General features: G+C 39.1%; 1 protein-coding gene across 2 annotated transcripts in view; it reads left to right on the top strand.

Moving 5' to 3' along the window:
- rngtt (RNA guanylyltransferase and 5'-phosphatase) overlaps positions 1–20,409 on the top strand; it is an 80,734-nt gene that overhangs the window by 2,099 nt on the left and 58,226 nt on the right. For both annotated transcript variants that reach the window (XM_051408747.1, XM_051408748.1), the window contains exons 4-9: positions 35–123; positions 3,760–3,835; positions 4,818–5,067; positions 7,749–7,858; positions 8,591–8,692; positions 20,174–20,309. In XM_051408747.1, the coding sequence (XP_051264707.1) occupies positions 35–123; positions 3,760–3,835; positions 4,818–5,067; positions 7,749–7,858; positions 8,591–8,692; positions 20,174–20,309 (763 nt within the window). The remainder of the gene's footprint in view (positions 1–34; positions 124–3,759; positions 3,836–4,817; positions 5,068–7,748; positions 7,859–8,590; positions 8,693–20,173; positions 20,310–20,409) is intronic.

The raw sequence follows: 20,409 nt of genomic DNA, 5'->3' as shown, positions 1-20,409 counted from the left end.
CGTACTAAGACCGGTGTCAATCTGTTTGCTCTAGCCATGGAGAATGCCCTTCAAAAGAGACAACTGGGATGTTCATCAGGCTCTGTGAACACTTCATAGAGAAGAATCCCACAGAATTGATAGGTAAGGAAACCTGAACTCAACAGTTAGATCAGATCAATAATTGACCATGTGCTTCTTACAGATCATTTGTGTTTTCTCCATTTTATCATCTTTGTCTGAGGAACATCTCCTTTCATAGATTTGATAGAGAAATGTTTATATGACTGTGAACATGTTTTGATATCGAAGGCTTGGGTCAGCTAGAATTTACTGCTGTGGAATAGTTGGATCACATCTATTGTTATATGTGCTGTGTTTTATGTTGTTAAACCTGAAGTAGATGATAAGACACAATAAATGTCAGTCTGTTTTCTTTTTTTCCATCTTACTTGCACCTCTTTGAGTTGTTTGTTTGCAGTTTTTTGAGGAAATGTGACTTTCCTCCTGCTATTAAAACTGATCTTGTAGTTAAGAGATTGAGTTATATTCAGTTAAGTAGTGTAATGGTAATCTGCATCGTTCAGTAGTGAAAGAAAATGGTTGCATTAATGTTCCATGTAGTTAAGCATTTGGACCAAGGGAAGCCCCTCTGCCTGTGTTTTTACTGACGCTTATATCCGTGTGACTGAAATCCATGAAGTGCTTTGCTCACAGTAGAATATGAAGATATATGAAAGAAGAACTTCAAAGAGTGTAAAAACTGCCGGCGCTGTAAATAAGTTTTCCCTGTGTATAATTCACTCAGACTGCTGGAACAGCTTTGCCTCAGCAATGAGTCATTTGGATTTTGTTTTGATGGGTTACCCCCCCGCAGTTTTACTCCTTAGACATTCAGGCTTCCGTTCATCCCACTCAATGTGAATCTTAATGCCTGAGCAACACCTAAAAAAAAATGTTGAATCTTAAATACGGGCACCTGGAGCATTATTTCTAAAAACATTACATTGCCTCCCTTATTTTGCTGTAAAGACTTAATGTTTTACTCTGTCTTGTGAGAGGGTGTTTTTTTTAGAGTATCCTTAAGGGTTTACGATTTTGTGAAGTGTGTGGGCATACTCCACAGTTCTCAGTGACATATAGGTTTCTAATATTGTGTCCTAATAATAGTTTTGTTGTGGTACTTTAATGTCAGACACTGAACACACTCTAGATAATAAGCAGTAGAATAATCTTAAATCGTGATAGTATGAATATTGGCTTTAGTCCATTCTGTTGTATTATTAACTTAAGTTATTTTATGGGAATTTATGAAATAAAGGAGCTTGTGTTTACTAAAACAGAATTAAGATTAGCAAGAAATGTCTGATAATATAACAGCATCCTGCAAGTAGTATGTTATTTATTAACAGCTTTTTCCATTTGTTCCACATTTCACCCGATTTTTTTAGATTGGGATACGTTGGAAAAAGCTTAACTGCGCAGTGTAATTTAACCTTTTTTTTTACTTATTAAAGTACATCTTTATTGTAATGTTAGAGTGCAGGTGCACTGGATATGTGCACTACCATAAGTCTCCAGCAGATAGCAGCCTTACTCTAAAATTGCTCCAGAGCAAATTTAATTGAGGTTGCATATTTCATTTCAAAATGTTCACACTGTTTTGTGTTCATACAGTTGTACACTTAAAGCCAGACAGCCTTCCAGGTACAACCAGTCTTCTGCTGAGGGTCACAGAATAGCTCCATGTAGCAGCTGCAGGTGAAACGGCCCTCTCGAGGTTTGTTCACGTGTCTCTGTTAAAGATTGGAAATGTGCAAATGCACTCCCTCGTGTGCACGGCTCTCAATCCAACGTCCAACATTAGAAAGCTAAACAAAAACACTGTCATGCAAAGTCACTATGTGGTTGGTTTTTATAAGTGTGGGAGTTTCACATGAGAAACAACACTCCACTCCCACTGAACACTGTGTAGGTGATTTCTGGGTGAAAGGACATCAGTGGACTCCAAGCCTAAACTCTGGCTAACTGAATTTGGTTTAAAAGGTTGGTTTAGAATTGTGAAGATGTATGTGGGCAGGCTTTTGCACTGTTGTTTCAACTTTATTGCAGTTTCAACTACATGTAAATTATTATTACTTAGCAGTATGTCCTTTTTTCCTACAAATAAGTTATGTTATGCGGACAGCTCAGTGTTACCAGTCTTGCATGTGTAAATAGTTTCCAACACACGCGTTTAAATCCGATATATCGGCCGATATTATCTTATTGTAGAGATATATGTATGGATGTATAACTTGGCTGATTAGTAACATTACATTATTCTATTGAAATGGTAAGCTATGTTTGAGTTAATTTAGAAAAACTGTCACAATTACTGTCCACCAAAAAACTAATCTAAAGAATTTGCATCAAGATGGTTAATGTTTAAAAAAACTGCTGTAATAGAAGTTGGTAATATGGATAGTGTCAAATGTGTATAAAAATGAGGTGTCTCTAGATCTCAATTACCGAATAATAACTCAAGTTCCACCTCATTTAAGGCCTGAAGGGTGTCCTAGTGGAACCACCACCAACATCTTTTTGTCTCATTTGTGTTGTTTTTAGGCAGCTTTCTCTGTTTTGAAAAGTTTGAAATAATATCCTGCGGTGACGTTGTGCCTAAAGGCAGCCGGGCGGGAGGGATTCTTATGAAGGACGCATGGATTTTGTAGTTGCACTTTCACACTGGTGACAGCAGGGTGCTCTCTTATACCTCACTCCTGCATCTTTTAATGCTGTCCAGATCTGTTCTTACCTACTAACTGCTGCCTGGCTTGTAAATCAAATTTCTCGAACATCAGAGCAGAATGTGTGAATGTCATCTCAGCAATGTCCTGTCTTTATCCAGCTGGTGATTAGATTTTGTTGCCTCTGCGGCACACATGTCCAAATTAGACAGTTGGGCTGGTAAATGTGATCCCCATCCTCTGACGTTGGTTCATTTCATCTTCATTAGCCTTGGCGTTGCCAGGCAAACTTCTATTGCTGGGGAGGTATGAGAGTCAGATGGTTTTATTTCGTGTAGTTTGATCCCGGTTGTGCACCTGCCGAAGGTTGTTTATTTGTGTGAATATGACTTTATTACACAATTAGGGGACTATTTTTCTTTTAGATGAACACTCTCCTTTAAATGGTGAATAAATGTGACTAAAATCTTCAGGGGGTTATTCCTGCCTTCAGGGAATCTTTCTTCCAAGGAATTTGGTTTGTGCTTTAGCAGAAAAGTCCAATTCACTTTAAAACAGTGTATGATGTCTCTCGGTTTTTTGTTTTTCCAGTGCCCTTTTCATCCACGTTGTACCTTCCTGAATGTTTCATCAATCTCTGAGTCTCTTCTGTGTGTGCATCGGCTGAGGTCAGGCTGACTTTTAATGTAGGTACAAAGGCAAGACCCCCCTCTGAGGGGACAGGGGTCTGCCTTTTGAGTCTGTGGAGTATGAGGACTTGAGGCCCCCCAGCTCCAAACACACTCGGTTTCATTTCATCTACTGAAGACTGATGTTACTGATGTGAGAGGGGAACACATCGGATAAGATTGTGCTAAACCACAGGGCTATTGAAATAATGGCGCCACATTAAATTGATTGTGTGAAGGCGTCGAGCATGGATAGTGGAGAAGATAGATGACTATTTTACCAATACACTGTTAGCTACATGCGTAAGATTTAATATAAAGGTACATTTAAAGTGGAATTCTCAGTTTTTGAGGGCTGTGCTACTTTCTTTTTTCTCCTGAAGGTGTTCACTGCACGCATGGCTTCAACCGGACAGGCTTTCTGATATGTGCATACCTGGTGGAAAAGATGGACTGGAGGTAAGGGCTGATCTCCCTTCATTCGCTCATACTGCCGGAGTGCAGTTCACAATCTCCACAATCGTCTTGCATGACAACACAAACCATACAACCTAAGTGGCTTGCATCATCGCTCTGGTTTCAAACTCTCCCACCCCTGTCAGTCTTTTTTAGCTGATAATGCCATCTTCTCCTGATAGTTTTCTGTATGTGTGTTACACTGTCAGTACCAATCAACTCAGGCTGCACAAAAGAAGCTGGCTGGTTGGCAGTGACCGAGCTAGTCACCCCAAAACAGAGGTGTTTAATAATTTACAAGAGCTCAGCGGAGGAGGGGGGGCTGAGGATGTGTCTTTAGTTGGAGGGGGAGCAGCAGTCTGAGAAAGCAGAATCCCTGGAAGCTGTAGACATGAAGGCTGAATAAAACCCTCCCACCACCCACTACTTCCTGTGTAATGAATACTCTGAGAGCATTTACAGCCCTCGTCCAGTTTCATGTGTTTACTATCAAGTGATAAACACTGCTAAATGTGTTTTGGGGTTTTGGGTTTTTTTTTTTTTTATTCCTGAAAAATATATGATGTGAATTATGATTAAGGCTGCAACTAAAGATTATCTTTATTATAGAATAATCTGCTAGTTATATTTATGCTCAATAGTTTTAATCTATAAAATGTCATAAAATAGGGAAAATTGCCAATCGCTATTTCCTAGAGTCTTTAAGTATGTTGTTTCATCTAATCCAAAACGTGAAAAATTGTATTTAGAGCTGAAACAATTAAATAATCTTAAATGAGGTCAGATGTGGAAAAGCTGCAAATTCTCACATTTCAGACCTTGAAATTATGTTTTTTGTTGTTTGATGAATCAAAAAAATTGTTGTAGCTCTAGGTTTGATAAACAGACCACATTAGAAACGCAGTAAGGACAGAACATCATATGTACCCGTACGTAAAAAGAAGCTTTTTAAAAGATGCCCCGTCTGTTTTCTGTCTCTTATCAGCGTCGAGGCAGCAGTGGCTGCTTTCGGCCAGGCCCGGGCCCCAGGGATCTACAAGGGAGACTACCTCAAAGAGCTTTTCCGTCGGTATGGTGAGGAGGAGGACGCACCCCCTGCCCCCGCGCTGCCCGAGTGGTGCTTCGACGACGACGATGGGGAAGTGGACGACGACGGTAATGCGGTTGGCCAAGAGTCGGGCCCCAGCTCCTCCGGGTCAGCGCCTGGCAAACGAAAGAAAGAGAAGCTAAAACTGGTAAGACTTCCGGGGAGCTTAGGGAAATGGACTGTTAAGTAGAAAATCTGTTGGTCCCCCCTCTGCATGACACGGAGCTCATGCAGGGTGATGTAGGGCCTACAGGGAGGCTTCCCGCTTATGTTCAACTATACATAATAATCCAGTCAAAATTGATGTTTAAATTTAGAGAACGCTTTCCATCTCTGGCAAAGGTATAATTTAGATCAGATAAAACTGCCTCCCTGTCTTTATGTAAAGCTCTCATCAGTGCAATCTGGTAAAATTAGAAGTGTTGAATCATCTCCAGTTGCGTGTAATTAGGTTTTCTTCTGTTTACATTGAGCTGATCCCCTCATCCAGGCTAATTTTGAGTAGTTTAAGAAGCTTAAATTAAAACGGTATCACCAACATTTCAAGCAGTCAGTGTAGAGGTGAAGACAAAAGCAACAGTGTTTGAACAGTAGAAAGTAAATCATATTCATCATGTTTATATCCAAATACAAACAGTTAATATTTATTTTCCAGTATTATTGCACAGAGCTTACTGAAAACCACAATCCAGGCAAATCAAAAAGTTGAGTTATACAGTAGACAGGTCTAGAGGGAATAAGCCAGAGCAGCAGCAGCTCCTCCAGGCTGCATTACTTCACTTTCATTAAGGAATACTGTCTCTTGGTTGAGTGGTCTGCTTCGGAGGTCTGACCTGTTTTGGCTGCCATGAAGAGAACCATCATGAAGTCTGTTCAAAAGTAGAAATAAGGTAGCACACCATCAAAGCAAACAATGCCCATATAGCTTCAGGTTTTTTTAAAATATAATTGTTGATGCGCTTCCTCAGAGTCATAATATCTGCTCTGAACGAACACTTTACAGTTTGGATGTGAAAATTACAAACACGACTCTGCTATTTTGGATAGTTCATATCAGGATTATTCAGTGATTGGGTTCCTGGAAGTGGTGGCTACAGTTTCTGTTTGGAAAGTTTTCCCATCTTGCTGTGTTGGAAGGGAAGTCAAAAGAATCAGGTTTCTATCTCTGGTGGACTCTGCTGCAATATGTTCGAACCATTTCAACTTTTCGTTTCTCAGGATAGTGTGTTTTATCTGAACAACAGGCCGATCGGATATGACACAGAAAAGCTGGAACTAGTGAATAACTGAAATATTAACTTACAACTATAACCCAAAAGAAGAGTAAGATGTAATTTAAGCACAATTTTAAAAGTAAGTAATTTCAGTTTTTGAGAGCACCATGTTAGCTGAGCTAGCAGCAGCTTTAGTCTTTTGAGTTGTAGGTCACCCAAGTTTTGGCAGTGCTCTGAATCATTCTGCACGTAAAACGTAAGAAAAATAGACTTGGAGTGTAGGAATATGCTATAGACCACATTCACATGCATATAGCACAAGTGTAGACAGTTGGACGGATTAAAATAAGACCATATCTGTTCCATCAGATGAATGATATGAGTTAGATGAAGGAAAAATTAGGCTGAAACACCTCCTGTGTAGAGACACTGTTAGACATCAAGAGTTTGGCCTCATCTAGAGCATAATAGTACACAGTTCATTGCTTTGAATATCAGTATTCATTGATTTCATTTGTCATCATAATATGTGCCAATATCAGAAAATATCTTTATAAATATTGTGATACTTGTTTTATCCACATCACCTGACCCTTTCCAGCTGCTGTTGAATATGGCCATACCCTATGTCTATGCGTATTTACTGGTGGTGTTGATTGATTCAGGTCCAACTCTGGACATTTTAGTGCAACGTATTTTTGCACATTTTGCTATAAAAATGCATAGTGACCGCCCTCTACTGGTTAAATTGAATTTTGCTATTGGCTGATCTGGAGGCAGGTCATGTATGTGGTGGCAGCTCTTGTCACCAAACAACTACTGCCTCTATAAAACCAATGTAAGGTAGCAGGATTTAGGGGATTAGTTACACTTTAAGTTCAAATGGTATTGTTCTCACCTGGTTGTACAAACAGGGGTTCATTTTGTGTTAATGTGTCCTGATTTTAAGGTGGATGGATGAGGTTAAGCAGCTGTTACATGCACATAACTCCTCCTCTAGATTGAAAAGTGAGAGAGAATGAGGTTCATCTGAACCATTGTGGGGCTTTCTATTCTCAGCCATTCATACACAAAACATATGCACTAATGGTACTTGGGTTGACGTATATTATCATGTCACATCTGTTTCTGTTCTAATTGGTATACATTATCATATTATACTCATCTGGGCAGAATTGGGGGGGGGGTCATGTTAAAAGAGAAATAAGGAGATTAGGAAATGAGGTGAATGAGCGAGAATTGTTCTTAGTTGAAAAAGGAGTGTTACAGATGTCATCAGTGTTACATGAAACCTGCATAAATGGGAGTGAGGGGGTGAGGAGTGAGACATCAGTAGAGTCTTGTCTCCTGGGAGTTGAATGGGAGAAACAGGGTTAATGTGGTAGATTTATAAAATATTTAAAGTGCGAATGGTTTTAAAAGTGAAGAGGTCAAGAGGAAAGCTGAATTTATACTATTTCTACCTGTTGTCTCGGCACACAGTGATTCATAAACCAAAGAAGCAGCTGTTTGGAAAGTATCAGCTGTATTTAAAATGTGTTTCTTTTATGTGTGGGAGTGTCTCTTTTTAAATCCAAGTTCAACCTTCTGTTTTCCTTTGTTTTCTTCCTCCCAGGGTGCAGTATTCCTTGAAGGCATCACAGTGAAAGGCGTCACACAGGTCACCACACAACCCAAACTAGGAGATATCCAAAGAAAGTGTCAGGAGATGGCCGAGTGGGACAAGTAAGAACCTCCCTTTACCCTCCCCCATACCTCTGGGGAAACTCTGTGTGTGTGTGTACACATATGTGGGTGTACTGTACTGTGTTGGTAGTGACTCATTTGTTGTAAATCACCTTTCTTTTAAAAATCTTGACACTCTCAGACAGACAGCCGAGTCAGGAATAGATTTTTCTGGAGAGATATGTTGCTGCAGCTCTACGGCTGGGTCTAGTCACAGTCCCCGCTAATATTTCCACTACCTGCTACCTGTTATTTTTTTGTTATACTGTATCCGTAAGTGCTTGTATACAGTTATGTTGACAATATTAAATTGAAGAACCAGTGACTAGAACTTAGTGGCATCTAGTTATGTAGTTGAAGGTAGCAACCCCCTCGTTTCACCCTCAGCTTCCAAGTATGGCCGTGAAACGTGTGAAAAAGACTCATTCTAAGCTAACAAAAACAATGATTCCTATTTTCAGGTGATTATATGCAAATGAAAACATGAATATTATATCTGCCAATAGAAGACAAAGTCTTAACACTATGTAAAACTCTTATTTATGGCTAGCTATAGGTTATATTTTAGGTTTAGACTTTAGCTGAAGTACATGTAGTGGTGAGGGTTAGACATGAAATAGATGAATACTAAAGATCAGAGTGGTTAGAGTTGGGTGATTAAATGAATGAAAATCAGCAAGTATCTTGTAAGTTTCTTACATGACAAGATGTGTGTGTTCATTGTTGTTGCAGGTCTGGTTTTCCTGGTGCTCAGCCTGTGTCCATGGACAGGCAAAACCTTCGTTTCCTGGAACAGAATCCATACAAAGTCAGCTGGAAAGCTGATGGCACACGGTAGGTCTATTGTTTTCTTTACAATAAATTGCTCCTTGTCCACTCAAGTCAATACAGGCATTGCTCTCTGTGTCTCTGAGTGGACCGATAGGCTTCTCTTCCTATTCATTAGGCCCCTTTTGAGAGTCAATATGTCCATCAGGGTTCTGTGTACTGGAGGTATTCATTTACCTCTTTGGATTGTTAGTGAAGAGTAAGAGGAATACTGACTAGTGGTTGACTGATAAGGGTTTTTAATGGCCAGTGCTGATATTTAGAGAGCAGGGCTGCTGGCCGACCTATAATGCCAATATCAAAACAAAGAAAAGTCTTGTATAGTTCTCTTCTATTCTATAGGAAATTCAGGCATATGTTTAGCTCAGGAGAGTACTAGTACAGGGCTCAAAACCAACTTTTTCACCACCTTCCCAAAAAGGAAAAGAACATCACTGACATGGCTGGCTAAAGATGTTTCTGAAGACATTTTTTATTTATCGACCTCGTGAGCACAAACATCAGCCAATGCCGATCACCTCAAAATGCCAAATAATCGTCCCAATTAATCGCCCGACTGTTCGGTCCATCACTAATACTGACATGACTTCTTTTTCAATTATAGAACTTTCATGTAGTTAATCAACCTGAGTGGTCATTGTATAGCAGTGGAGATGTGGAGGGTTTTTGTACTGATAGTCGCAGATTGTACTGGACTTTTTCTTTCCTGTCACATTTCTGGGAGAATTTGTTGTTTGCTCTTGTTGTATGGCTCTGCTGCCAAAAGCTGGTGTTGAGGGGTAAAAGGGATTTTAGTATTCCAGTAGTCTGCTGTGAAGCACTATGTCTCGCTGGTGCAAATGTGCTGGTGAATATTTAATGACTGCAGTCAATTTCAGAATTTTACATATCGGTGCTTTAATTTCCTGTAAGAATGAGACGAGCACAGAGTACCGATTTGGCTACCGACCAAAAATGCTGCAGATTTGTGTAATTGACTGCCATCATCATCTGGAAATGCTTGCAAGTGTTGTTTAAAAGTTTCGCTCTTTACTGTCTGTGGAAAGGAATACTGATCTCTTCCTCTCCTGCCTTGAGCACTTGTCCTTCACCCCATTTTCCCTTCAGCTACTTGAAGAGCAACAGAGGGACAGATACACACACACAATATGCTAGGTATGAGTCATCATTCAACTGCAGGATGGGTACGATGTTGAGAATATGATGAGTGAGTGAGTGAGAGAGAAAGAAAGAAAGAAAGCTCTGCTCTACTCAATCAATCATAAAGGCATTAAACAAATACTTAAGTTCCATAAATGAACAAAGCTACCAATTTCAAAACAAGAAATACATGAAAATAATAATTATCTTTATTAATTTCTTTAATTATTTCTATGTGGAGAATCTGTTGATAGACAGACAACATAAGCCATCTGGTCAAGTTGCAACAATTAATCAATGTGTCCAACTACCAAGAAAATAGTCCCCAAATACAGTATTTACTCCTGTTTGAGAAACTTTTGCTGAGAAGTCCTGAATAGTTTTTCTAAGCTAAAATAATCTAAGCTTCTGGTTGTACAACAGCGAGTTGGCTTGTTGTCTCATATGAGCTCTGTGACACAACCAGGCCCACCCACCAGAATAATTTAGAGTTTAGTCTCACCAGAACATATTGTGCTTGAGTCTAATTGAGAGAGACTAATTTATTTATCCTAAGTGTAATTCAATCTCTGTGTGTGTGTGTGTGTGTGTGTGTGTGTGTGTGTGTGTGTGTCTTTTACATTAGAGATCTTGATGCGTTCTTCGACCCACTCTTTCTTGAGAACTTGAAGCTCTACAGGTGCAGTCAGATTTTAATGAAACGTCACTGCATTTAATTATAAATTAACATTCATAATGTCAGTGCTTTCCTAATACATATAACCCTTCCTGGTAGTCAGTTTTCTTTTTTACAACTCAAACCATATAAAAGGGGAAACTTGGAGATAAGCTGTGCAGTAAAACTTCTTCGTATAAACTACAGTGATGTATAACAGCATGGAAAGTGTTGGCGTAATGTTTGGACTCTCAAAACATATGCATTAATCTATTTCTTGGAGCTGTGAAATAACACAGCGTCCTATCTTATCGGTAAAAACATGTGTCTCCTAACTACTTCATTGAATGTCTGGAAGTTCTTAAAGTTTGTTGACACTCCAGAAACTGGAACACAGAAAGAAGGAGTTGCTATTCATTTCCTACCATGTGTAAACTGCCTCAGAATCTCAACTTCAGCGTATTTACATGGCAAAATTTGATTTGGTAGAGAATAAGCTTTGATGATTTTCTTTATGCTTTGTCAGTGTGGTGCCAGTCTCCCGTTGGTGTTTCTGTCTGGCTTCTTTCTGCTTTACGCCGACAGCAGTATTGTTTTTTTATCAGTGTTTTTTTGAAATTGACACACAGGCTATACAGTGTGTCTGACAAAAGGTATAGGAATGTGCAAAAAGGAGGGATTCAGTGTTGTTTTGTGGATATTCACACAATTGTAGCCCTGCTGTGGTCTGCATGCAGGTAATAAGGTTGTGCTCCTATTTGTGGAAAGCTTACACTCATAGGCACATGTTGAAAGTGAAAGTAGTCTTTATTGTGTCTCTGAGGGACAGCTCGTTCTCGCTTGCTGTTGGTCTGATATTACTTTATACTACTGAACTGAAAAATAGATGCCAGCTTTTTTTTTTTTTTTTTTTTTTAAAGCGTGCCTCGCCTGAACCACTGATGTTTAATTTATCCATCAAAATAGCCACATCTTTCGTTCAAGTTTGGCTTTTGTGTGAAATTGAATTCCCACAAAAGAAGTGATAATGAGAGATGGCTTTGTAAGAAAGAAAGTAAAAGAAATCAATCAGATTCTTTTTATGATTAGAATTCTACAGGTGTGGGTTTTCATTAAATCTGGACAATGTCTCATATTGATGGACAACACTCCTCGGGGGTCCGTGGATATAAACAAACACTTTATAAAAGTAGATTAATTCCACCTTTAAGCGCCATTTCTTCAGTCTCTATTGATCCTAAAATCTCTCTGATGATAGTATGAAATCTGAAAAAATTAGCCGTAACATGTCGAGGACTTGCAAAGATAAATGAGTTTTGAGGTTTTGTACATTTCCAGTGAGATTTACTGTTTGCAGTGGTGCAGTGTGATCTTAATTTGTCATTCTTGCCATGCATTGCATAGAGTGTGCCGAGAATTTCTTATTAAATGTCCTATTTTCTAGCCAGTGGCAGTTTTAAGACCTGAAATGGATTTTTAATAGCAAATCTGTCTCTTCAAGGTGGTCTGGAAAGATTTTTTTCTCCCTGCGCGTTGCCAGAGGTTCTCATTTAAGTATTTCATATTCTAAATCCCTCCAGCTTTCGTTTGTTACACGGGTGTAGATAAGAAAGTTTCCCATTCTAATGCAAGTCATTTTTACTTTTAAAGTGAGTAATTTCCTTCTTTTATTTAGCACAAAAGCATAGTTTTTGTTTAATTTTAACACCTAATGCTCTGACAGACTTCCTCTTAGTCCCACATGAATGGTTCCCCCGCATTACTGCAGCCTCTTTCTGTGGCCACTGGGCAGTGCATCAACATTTCTGACAGTTAAACTGCCTTGCTCAGTAGCACAATAACAGACAATATGGTGACAAAGTACTCACCCAACCCCGCTTGACTAAAAATATTATGCAGCCCTCCCTGACGCACATACCAGTCATACAGTGAAAAAAAACTGTCACTGCCTGCTATCTGCCAAGGAGGTGGCTTCTAATGGGCTTTGGAAAGGACAGCAGAATCAGTGGATTTGCCAAGAGGGGAAACATAGGCCGAGTTTGGTTTTTAATCATCTTGTTGTAGAGCCTTCTGTCAGGGCTAGATTGGTCTGTGCCCCTGAGAGGAAGAGGAGGAGGGAGAGGGCCCAATTATGTCCTTGGGACTTTAAACAAACAATGCTGCTCAACTTGGACTTTATTAGAGAAATTGGACTTGAGAAAGACTTTGGCTTTCTTAATTTTCCACTCCAAGTCTTCTATCCACAACTACTACTTCAGTCAGTCATTTAGAATGAGGCATCAATAATCCAATGTCTGAGTTTAACATAGCTTTTTTTAGTTTGTTGGCTGGTATTTTCAGAGCACTATTGGTGGTGTTTTACGATGTCTGTTGGTTATTAAATTAATTTATGTCTACGACCTTGCTTAGTGAGGGGCTTGTACACCAGATTGCACCAAAACTCTGGTTGATTTAAGATTTTGTTATTGTTTGGTAATTATCCTGCTTATTTGCAGTTTGTTTTGTCTTACTTTGTGATTGCTCATTAGAATAAATGTAATTTGTTCCAGCATGAAGTAATCTCGGTTGACACTGAGTAGCCCGGTATGGGATCCATTCCATTGAGAAGGAGCTCCTTATTAGAGGTGGGGAAGTTGCGTTTACCAAAGCAACATTACAAATGTGAGATTTATGTTTGTTTTTTATCTGAACTGTTTGCTTTGTTTTTTTTCTTTAAGACTTCAACATTGACTAACTGGTTGGTTTGGCAGATGCTCGCCTGGTTAACCCTCTCAGCTCTGATGAAGTGCACTGGCACTCCCTTAAGCTTTTCTAGAGGAAATGTCAGAACAGCACCACATCGAACAGAGCAATATAGTGTGTGCCATATGGAAAATTGATCTTTTACTCTTAACTCTGAAAATGAGAAACCAACATGGTCTTTCTGGGTAGAAGTCCTGTCTGTTGATGCACCACTAATGATGTGCAAAGCTGCTGGATCTGATCTAAGACCTCCCCTGGAGCTCAGCTGCTCTCAGTCATGCCGCAGGGACTAGACTGGCAAAGCCCACACAATGGCCGTCTGTGCCTCATTAGGGCTAAAGTGCTCGGAGGACCGGAGCTCAGGGATAAGGCTAAAATCTGAGACTCACAGCACCCATCAGAGGACAGGAGCGGAAAGGAGAGAACAGGCGGGGATAGGACACACACTCTTGTGAACAAGGGAGCGCATTAGATTTAATGTTTTCCGACTGGACATAAAAAGAGAATACAGTGGCGGATGTTACCATAACTTCAGAAAGAGAGAGAGAGAGAAGGACAGATGAAGATGGGGAAACTGATGAAGGAGGGGACCACTGAGAGTTACACAGCACTAATGGTCTCCCTCTGCTCTCTTCTGAACATACTTGACAGCGTTAGCCATGGCTAACTGGCCAATTAGACAGCAGGGGAACCACTTCTGCTCAGTGCGGACCTGTTGTGTCCTCACTGGTTGACAGATCTTCTCCGTTGTGACACACAGTGTTTGAGAAGATCCATTTGATCGGCCCTTTTCTCAGATAAAAGACATATCCCTTTGCACAAGAGGATTTTCTTAACTGTGTGAATAATCATTTGCCTTAACTGAGCTATTCAGGCGTCTCCTGTTCCCTCTTATTGTCTTATAGTCTTTTTAATGCTTTCATTGTGTACACTCCCACCCCGAAAATGTAAGTGCAGCTATATCTGGCCCACTCACCATTCTTTTCTTCTCCTCCCACATTTTTAGTTTTTTCTCGCAGTTTCCACAAGACTTTTGGATGACCCTGATTTATATCTTAAGGCTAATGTTTTGTTGCTCTCTCCTGTCATGGCTGGAGGGGGATTGGGGGGGGGTCAAACTCATCGCTCTGAGCGCTCCATCGGTCTCTTTCAACTAAAGAGTGTGTTGATGATTATAATTACCACTCTCCTTGGCCAGTGTGCTTGAGAAGCATTTGAGTATAATGGAAATGATTAGGTTATATGTGTAGCTGCTCATTCCCCTCCCCCCCAGAAACAAAAGCTCTTATTGAAATGACCACCACCAATCACCAACTCACCGTAAAGGGAGTGCCTTCTACCTACGCTTTTATTCCTGGAGCTACAAAAAAAAGCAGACTATTTTATCAAAGGCAGATGGTTTTCTTCTCTTCTCACCCCCACCCAACTTTACTTGGTATTACAACAATAACTTGATATTCAGTGCCATTTTGAAAAAAATGTGCTGTCAAGTTAGTAGTAATTCCTTCAGAAAGAATTGATAGTCATTTTACACCATGCTGTGCCTCGACAAATGGTGTGCATGGTGAAAAAAAAAAAACTACCCTCTCAAGTATGTAGTAGTATTATGATTGCTTTGTATTGCAGTTTCAAAGCACAGATAAACATCTTTTCTGAACAAAAAACTAAAAGGAAAATACCAAAGGGAATAAAAACTATTCCATTTATTTATTTTATGATTTCTTATTTATGGGTTTTTTGTCATTTGTGGGTAGAAATTCTGTGTTGAAGCCATTTGAAATATGTTTCCATATGAGAACCCAAATTGCTGCCTGTAATCGAACGGCACTTTTACCAAATATTTTTGTTCTTTCTCTAGTTAAATTGTCATTATTGTGATACTATACTAGACCTGAAACGATAGATAGAAAGATAGAAATGGCAACTATTCTGATAAATGATTAGTTTTTGAACATTTTCTGGTCTCAGCTTCTCCAGTGGGAGGATTTTATTATTGTAAGTTGAATAACTTTAAGATGGACTGACTCTTGGTTGGACAAAACTGCCTATTTGAAGATGCCAGTTTGGCTTTCCGACATCTTATAGACCAAAAGGGTCATCTATTAATTGAGAAAAAATTCAGCAGATAATGAAAACAATCATCAGTTGCAGTCTCGTACAATAAAATAAGAAGACAATTGTGCTTTCTGTACTTTTGTCAGCTGGTGTATTATTCTGCACACACACTCATTCTTGGCAGCTTGTCAAATTTCCAACTTTGAACCAGCTGGTATTGATGGCTTATTTATTACATCTAATCCCTTTGTGATAATGGCGGAGAGTCACAGCAGGTATAAGAAATGCATTGTCAGTGGGGAAGTCATTATTAATCTCAAGTCCATCTCTGTCGTCAGACTTTGTGCATCCCTTCAGCCTGTGTTACTCCTGAGTTTGTACACCATCAAAGTGTTCTACCTGTTTTCATGGCATAAGTTCCCTAATTTGTCAATGTTACAAGATAATTAGCCTCCGTTTTCAGTGGTATTGATTAGGATACTTAACCTTTGGAAACGTAGCAGGACTGCAGTTGCTCATTAGGACATTAGTTCTTCCTGCTTTATGCCCCACTTGGTATTTTGTGTTAAAGTGCCACAGGCCAGCAAAGTGTAATTGGGTTCGTAAGAAGTGTGTAATGAAGCCACCAGATCGCTAAAAATGTGCATTTGTCAATAGGTTTCTTTTTACAGTCAAGCCATGAACACTATGATTGAGCTCTTCCTCACAACATGCTTGAAAAGGCTACAAAGATAAAAGCCCACTCCAGAAAATGTTCTTATCAACCAGGAAACAAAATGATGGAATATACTTCACCAATTAATCAAAGCATTAAATAATATAAAACATTTAAGTCAAAAGTCTTTTGTCAAGCAAAATGCCAAACATTTGCTGCATCCTGTTTCTTAAACAGGAGAAACTCTCTGCAGTCTGTTGGCTCAGAACATGTTCCGCCTGTGGAGTTCTTGATCCTGGATGTTGATGGAGCAGGTCTCTGTAAAGATGTGGGCACAACAGTTTCTCATTTCCTGTTGTTTGGCCATCTTGAGTCCCATTTTGCCCAGACCGGACGTAGGCCAAGAGCAGCCTTAAGTCCAAGCTGGGCCAGGATGGCTCCTAATTTAATTAACACCGTCCCAGTGTAAAAAAACACCCCTGCTGTGTTAATTGGCATACAGTTCTGGGGTTATGCTAATATTGTGAAAGCACATGCTGACAGTCATTGTATCCAGATACATTTAAATGGAAATGGCGATTGTCCACATTCAGTTCCAACAGAAATGTGTGTTAACAAAGCAATTGAATAAATATCTTTCTGTAGTTAATGCTTGGTGATGTTACAGTCATACTATTCTAGAGGATAAAACAAAGGCAACAATGGTGCCTGTGTTTTTAGGTGTGGCCCATCTTTTCAGCTCGTCTTTGGGAACCAACAGAAGGGAGGATCAAGGATTTTCTCTGCTTGCTGTCCCTCGTTTGAAATTTCCTATAGCGCCTGCCAACTCAGTGATCAGCCGACTCCGTTGATCAAACAATAAACATTTGGTAGGAACACTTTGCTTGCACTCGTGCCTCTCTGGATTTTATTCAGGAGTATTATGTCACCAAGACTGCTTTTTAAAATGACAAAATGTATTATACGGAGGCTTCATTTCATCCCAGGCCCTTATTTATATAATGACATTTCTAAATGTGATAACTAATAAACACTGACATCATACAAATAACTAATCTAGAATAGTTTAATTTGGCCCCAATCAAACTGTGACATTACATTATATGCCACATATTAGGCTACTGTTTCTAAATTGAGCAGCTCATGAAGAGAAGAATGATTGCTTGAAATTGTAATTTGGTTTCAAATTATTTGGATGACTACTGTCCAGATGGGGTGTTTTTGTTGTGATAGATCAGCTCATATGACAAAAGAACTGTTAACAGATTAGTTTTACAGCTTTCACCTCTGGATATAGTTATGCCTCAAAAAAAGAAAAATTGAGTACGGTATCCCCCCTCCACGTAGTATTTCTGAGAGTGAAGATGGAGGTATGAGGCTTATAAAAGTCTAAAAGCGTAAGTGTAAGGGTCTTAATGTCTGTGCTTCATGCTCCAGCAACCTGGCACACGTGAGCATAATGTAGAGGAAGAGTGGAGTCAAATTAATACCAGCCAAATGTTCATATCGTGACCCATGCTGGTAAGCTGGCCTATTTTGACAGCTATTTTAACAGTCTAACAGTCACTGCTCTCAAGGATTTGAATCTCCCAGTTGAGTGCACTCATGGATGAAAAAGTAATTTTCTAGCAAAATCCTGTCTTTTGAAGTTTCTCTATTGGTTCTATTTAATTTTGCGTTTACGGAAGCCAAAACAGTGAATAGGAAGAGGAATAAGGGAATAAGATGGACAAAATAACAGTAAAGCCCTTGCAGTGTAATTCAGTTTAATCCAATAGTATGACCCCAGGAATGAGCATCTTAACAAAAATTTAACATTTAAATATTAATAATTACAGTACATATTGTAGAACTTCTGCAGTGGATTACATTTGTTTAGCCAAAGGGATTTTAAAGTTGCTAACAATTCTAAAGCACATTACTTATTAGGCTCGTTCTAGAGGAGCCAGGCCTGCACTGGCAATCGCTGCACAATTCATGTCGATTAGATTTGTATCTGACTTGATCCCGGTATGCTCTGTATTAGCATTGCATGTGAGCAACAATAACCTCACGAGATTGACCCAACAGCCGTTTTTAGAGCCAAGCGCCACAGCTGCTCCCCATGCTGAGAAACGCCTGGCTGTTGCTTATCTGAATGTGGTGTGCAGGCTACAGGTAGCCTCTAACAAGATGCACATATTTCTGTGACTTGCTGTGAAGGCTTGTTTTAGTCACCGTCCCTGTGCTGCCGCCGCTTGATCTTGTCCACTTTCCAGGCGAGACACAGTTGTCTCTCAGACGAGGCTTTTGTTATATTCCTGCAGAAGTTGAATTTGTGTGAGACAAAAAATTAGATTGTTTTTAGCTTCTGTTTGCTTTAAGTCTTAATCTCACCTGCAAAGGCTGGGTATGGATTAGTTGAGCTTTGTGCTCATTCAAACAAAATCACCTAAAACACTGATGTATGCAATTTGAAGATAGTCATGCTTTTGTGTTTGTGCAAGGTAATCATTGTAAGACATTTTATTCACGGGGCTGTAAATGGTTCAGTATGCATTTGGGAAACTAAGAAACTTTCTCTGTATCAAAAATCCACCTGATGTAGTTATGAGAAGTAAAAGTTGGTCATTGTGATGTGTATATTTCTGTTCAACACTGTTCAGAAAGGCTTCTGTTTGCAATGATTGTTCCCAGAAAGCACAGCTAGATAAAAGAAAAGTGGTTGCTTTGGTAATATGTTGCATTTAGCAGCAGGTATCTGTTGGATAATCTTTCTTCTGTTCTCAGACATGATAAAAGCTCTTACGCCTTCAACTTTTGTTTTATTTAAATTGAATACAACCAATTTGCACATTAGAGATACACAAAGACTTTGGTGTTTTGCTGTTCTGAGAGAAACCCAAATCTCAAGTGATGTCTCTCTTTGCTCACAGCAATTCAGCTTTAAAGTATGATTACCATATTAAGTCCTCCAAATAAACTAATTAAAGAGAATTATAGGCAGTATTGTTTGTCTGGAGGAATAAAACTTAAGCAGAGCAATACTTAATGTATTAATTAAGTGTCACAAGGGTCATAATAGTTGATGATAAACCAGAGAAAAAAATCTAACACACACTCTCTCACACAATTCTGCATGTTGATTGTGATGTCTAATTGTATGCTTTCATATAATGAACAACAACACTTGTGCAGTACTTCCCCGTTCAGCTAACACATTGTAGTGGGGAGACTCGACAGGCTGCTGTGCTCCACAAGGCTCACAGGACAGCTAAATGTGTCAGGAAGCGACTTTTTGATAACCCTACTAGCTTGGAAAAACACTGTGAATCTTGTTAATCAACCTTCTGTGTTACTTTATTCTTTTGGCTTTTATTTACTTGTGACAAATTGTAATTTTATTAATGTCAATGCAATTTTCAAATGTCAGAACGGTGAGGGAAACAAACTAAGACTTTGTAGTCGGCATTATATTATACACTTATGAATATTCATGTGAACATAACTTTAAGTTAATCAGATTTTTTGAAAATCACATTTAAAGGCCCAGAGAAAATATCATACTATGACTAATAGGGGTCGTACATGAACACACTATTTTCTGCCACTGTGTGAACAGTTTAAGTTATTTAGAGATTTCTGTATTTTGTTTTTTCTGTGCTCTTATCACTGGTTTGAAGTGGGCGGGGCTCAGTTAGGAAAAGCTGATATTACATATTTCTGTGCCCCAATCGGGATTTAGCAGCATTTGTGATGACAGTTTGTGGGTTTGTTTGGTCATGGTCAGTCAGGTCTGATCAAATCACATCCACACAGTCCTGATGGAACAGATTAACTTGAGAGCAATTTCTTAATAAATAATACCTAAAGGTGTTTCATGAAAATGTAATGTTGTAAAATATCAATTTGTTTTCTCATTTCTGTATTGCAGCTCTTCTAAATACTGTCACCCATGAAAAGACCAACCAACAAACCCTGTTTATGTGGTCTTGCTGGAAAAATATCAGATAATAAAGATGGCAAAACTTAATGTATTTATTGTATGGAACCATTGTAACAGTTTTTTGATAAAACTCATTAAACATCATCAAACCCACAACCAGTTTTATCTGTTATATAACATTGTGATAAAATATTATTACAACTCAGGCCCTTGTCGTCAGTCGTTGGGGACATGCTAACAGATTAGTCCATTGAGAGTCTATCTGACACAGTGACCAGCACAAACTATATAATGGTTCATCTTCTTCTCCTGCAGGTACATGATGTTGATCAACGGGAAAAATGAAGTATTCATGATCGACAGAGACAACACGATCTTCCACATAGCGAACCTAGAGTTTCCTTTCCGGAAGGATCCACGTGTCCACTTATCAAATACTCTATTAGATGGGGTGAGTTGTTATTCTTACTAATACTTATTATTCTTTTGGATTGTGATGTGTTGTGTCATGCTAACTTCTCTTGTTGCTTCCTGAAAATCCTATAAGGTTT

This window comes from Dicentrarchus labrax, unplaced genomic scaffold, assembly GCF_905237075.1.
Source record: "Dicentrarchus labrax unplaced genomic scaffold, dlabrax2021, whole genome shotgun sequence".
Lineage (NCBI taxonomy): Eukaryota > Metazoa > Chordata > Actinopteri > Moronidae > Dicentrarchus > Dicentrarchus labrax.
The sequence above is the reverse complement of the archived record's forward strand: the minus strand, read 5'-3'. Positions and strand labels throughout refer to the sequence as shown.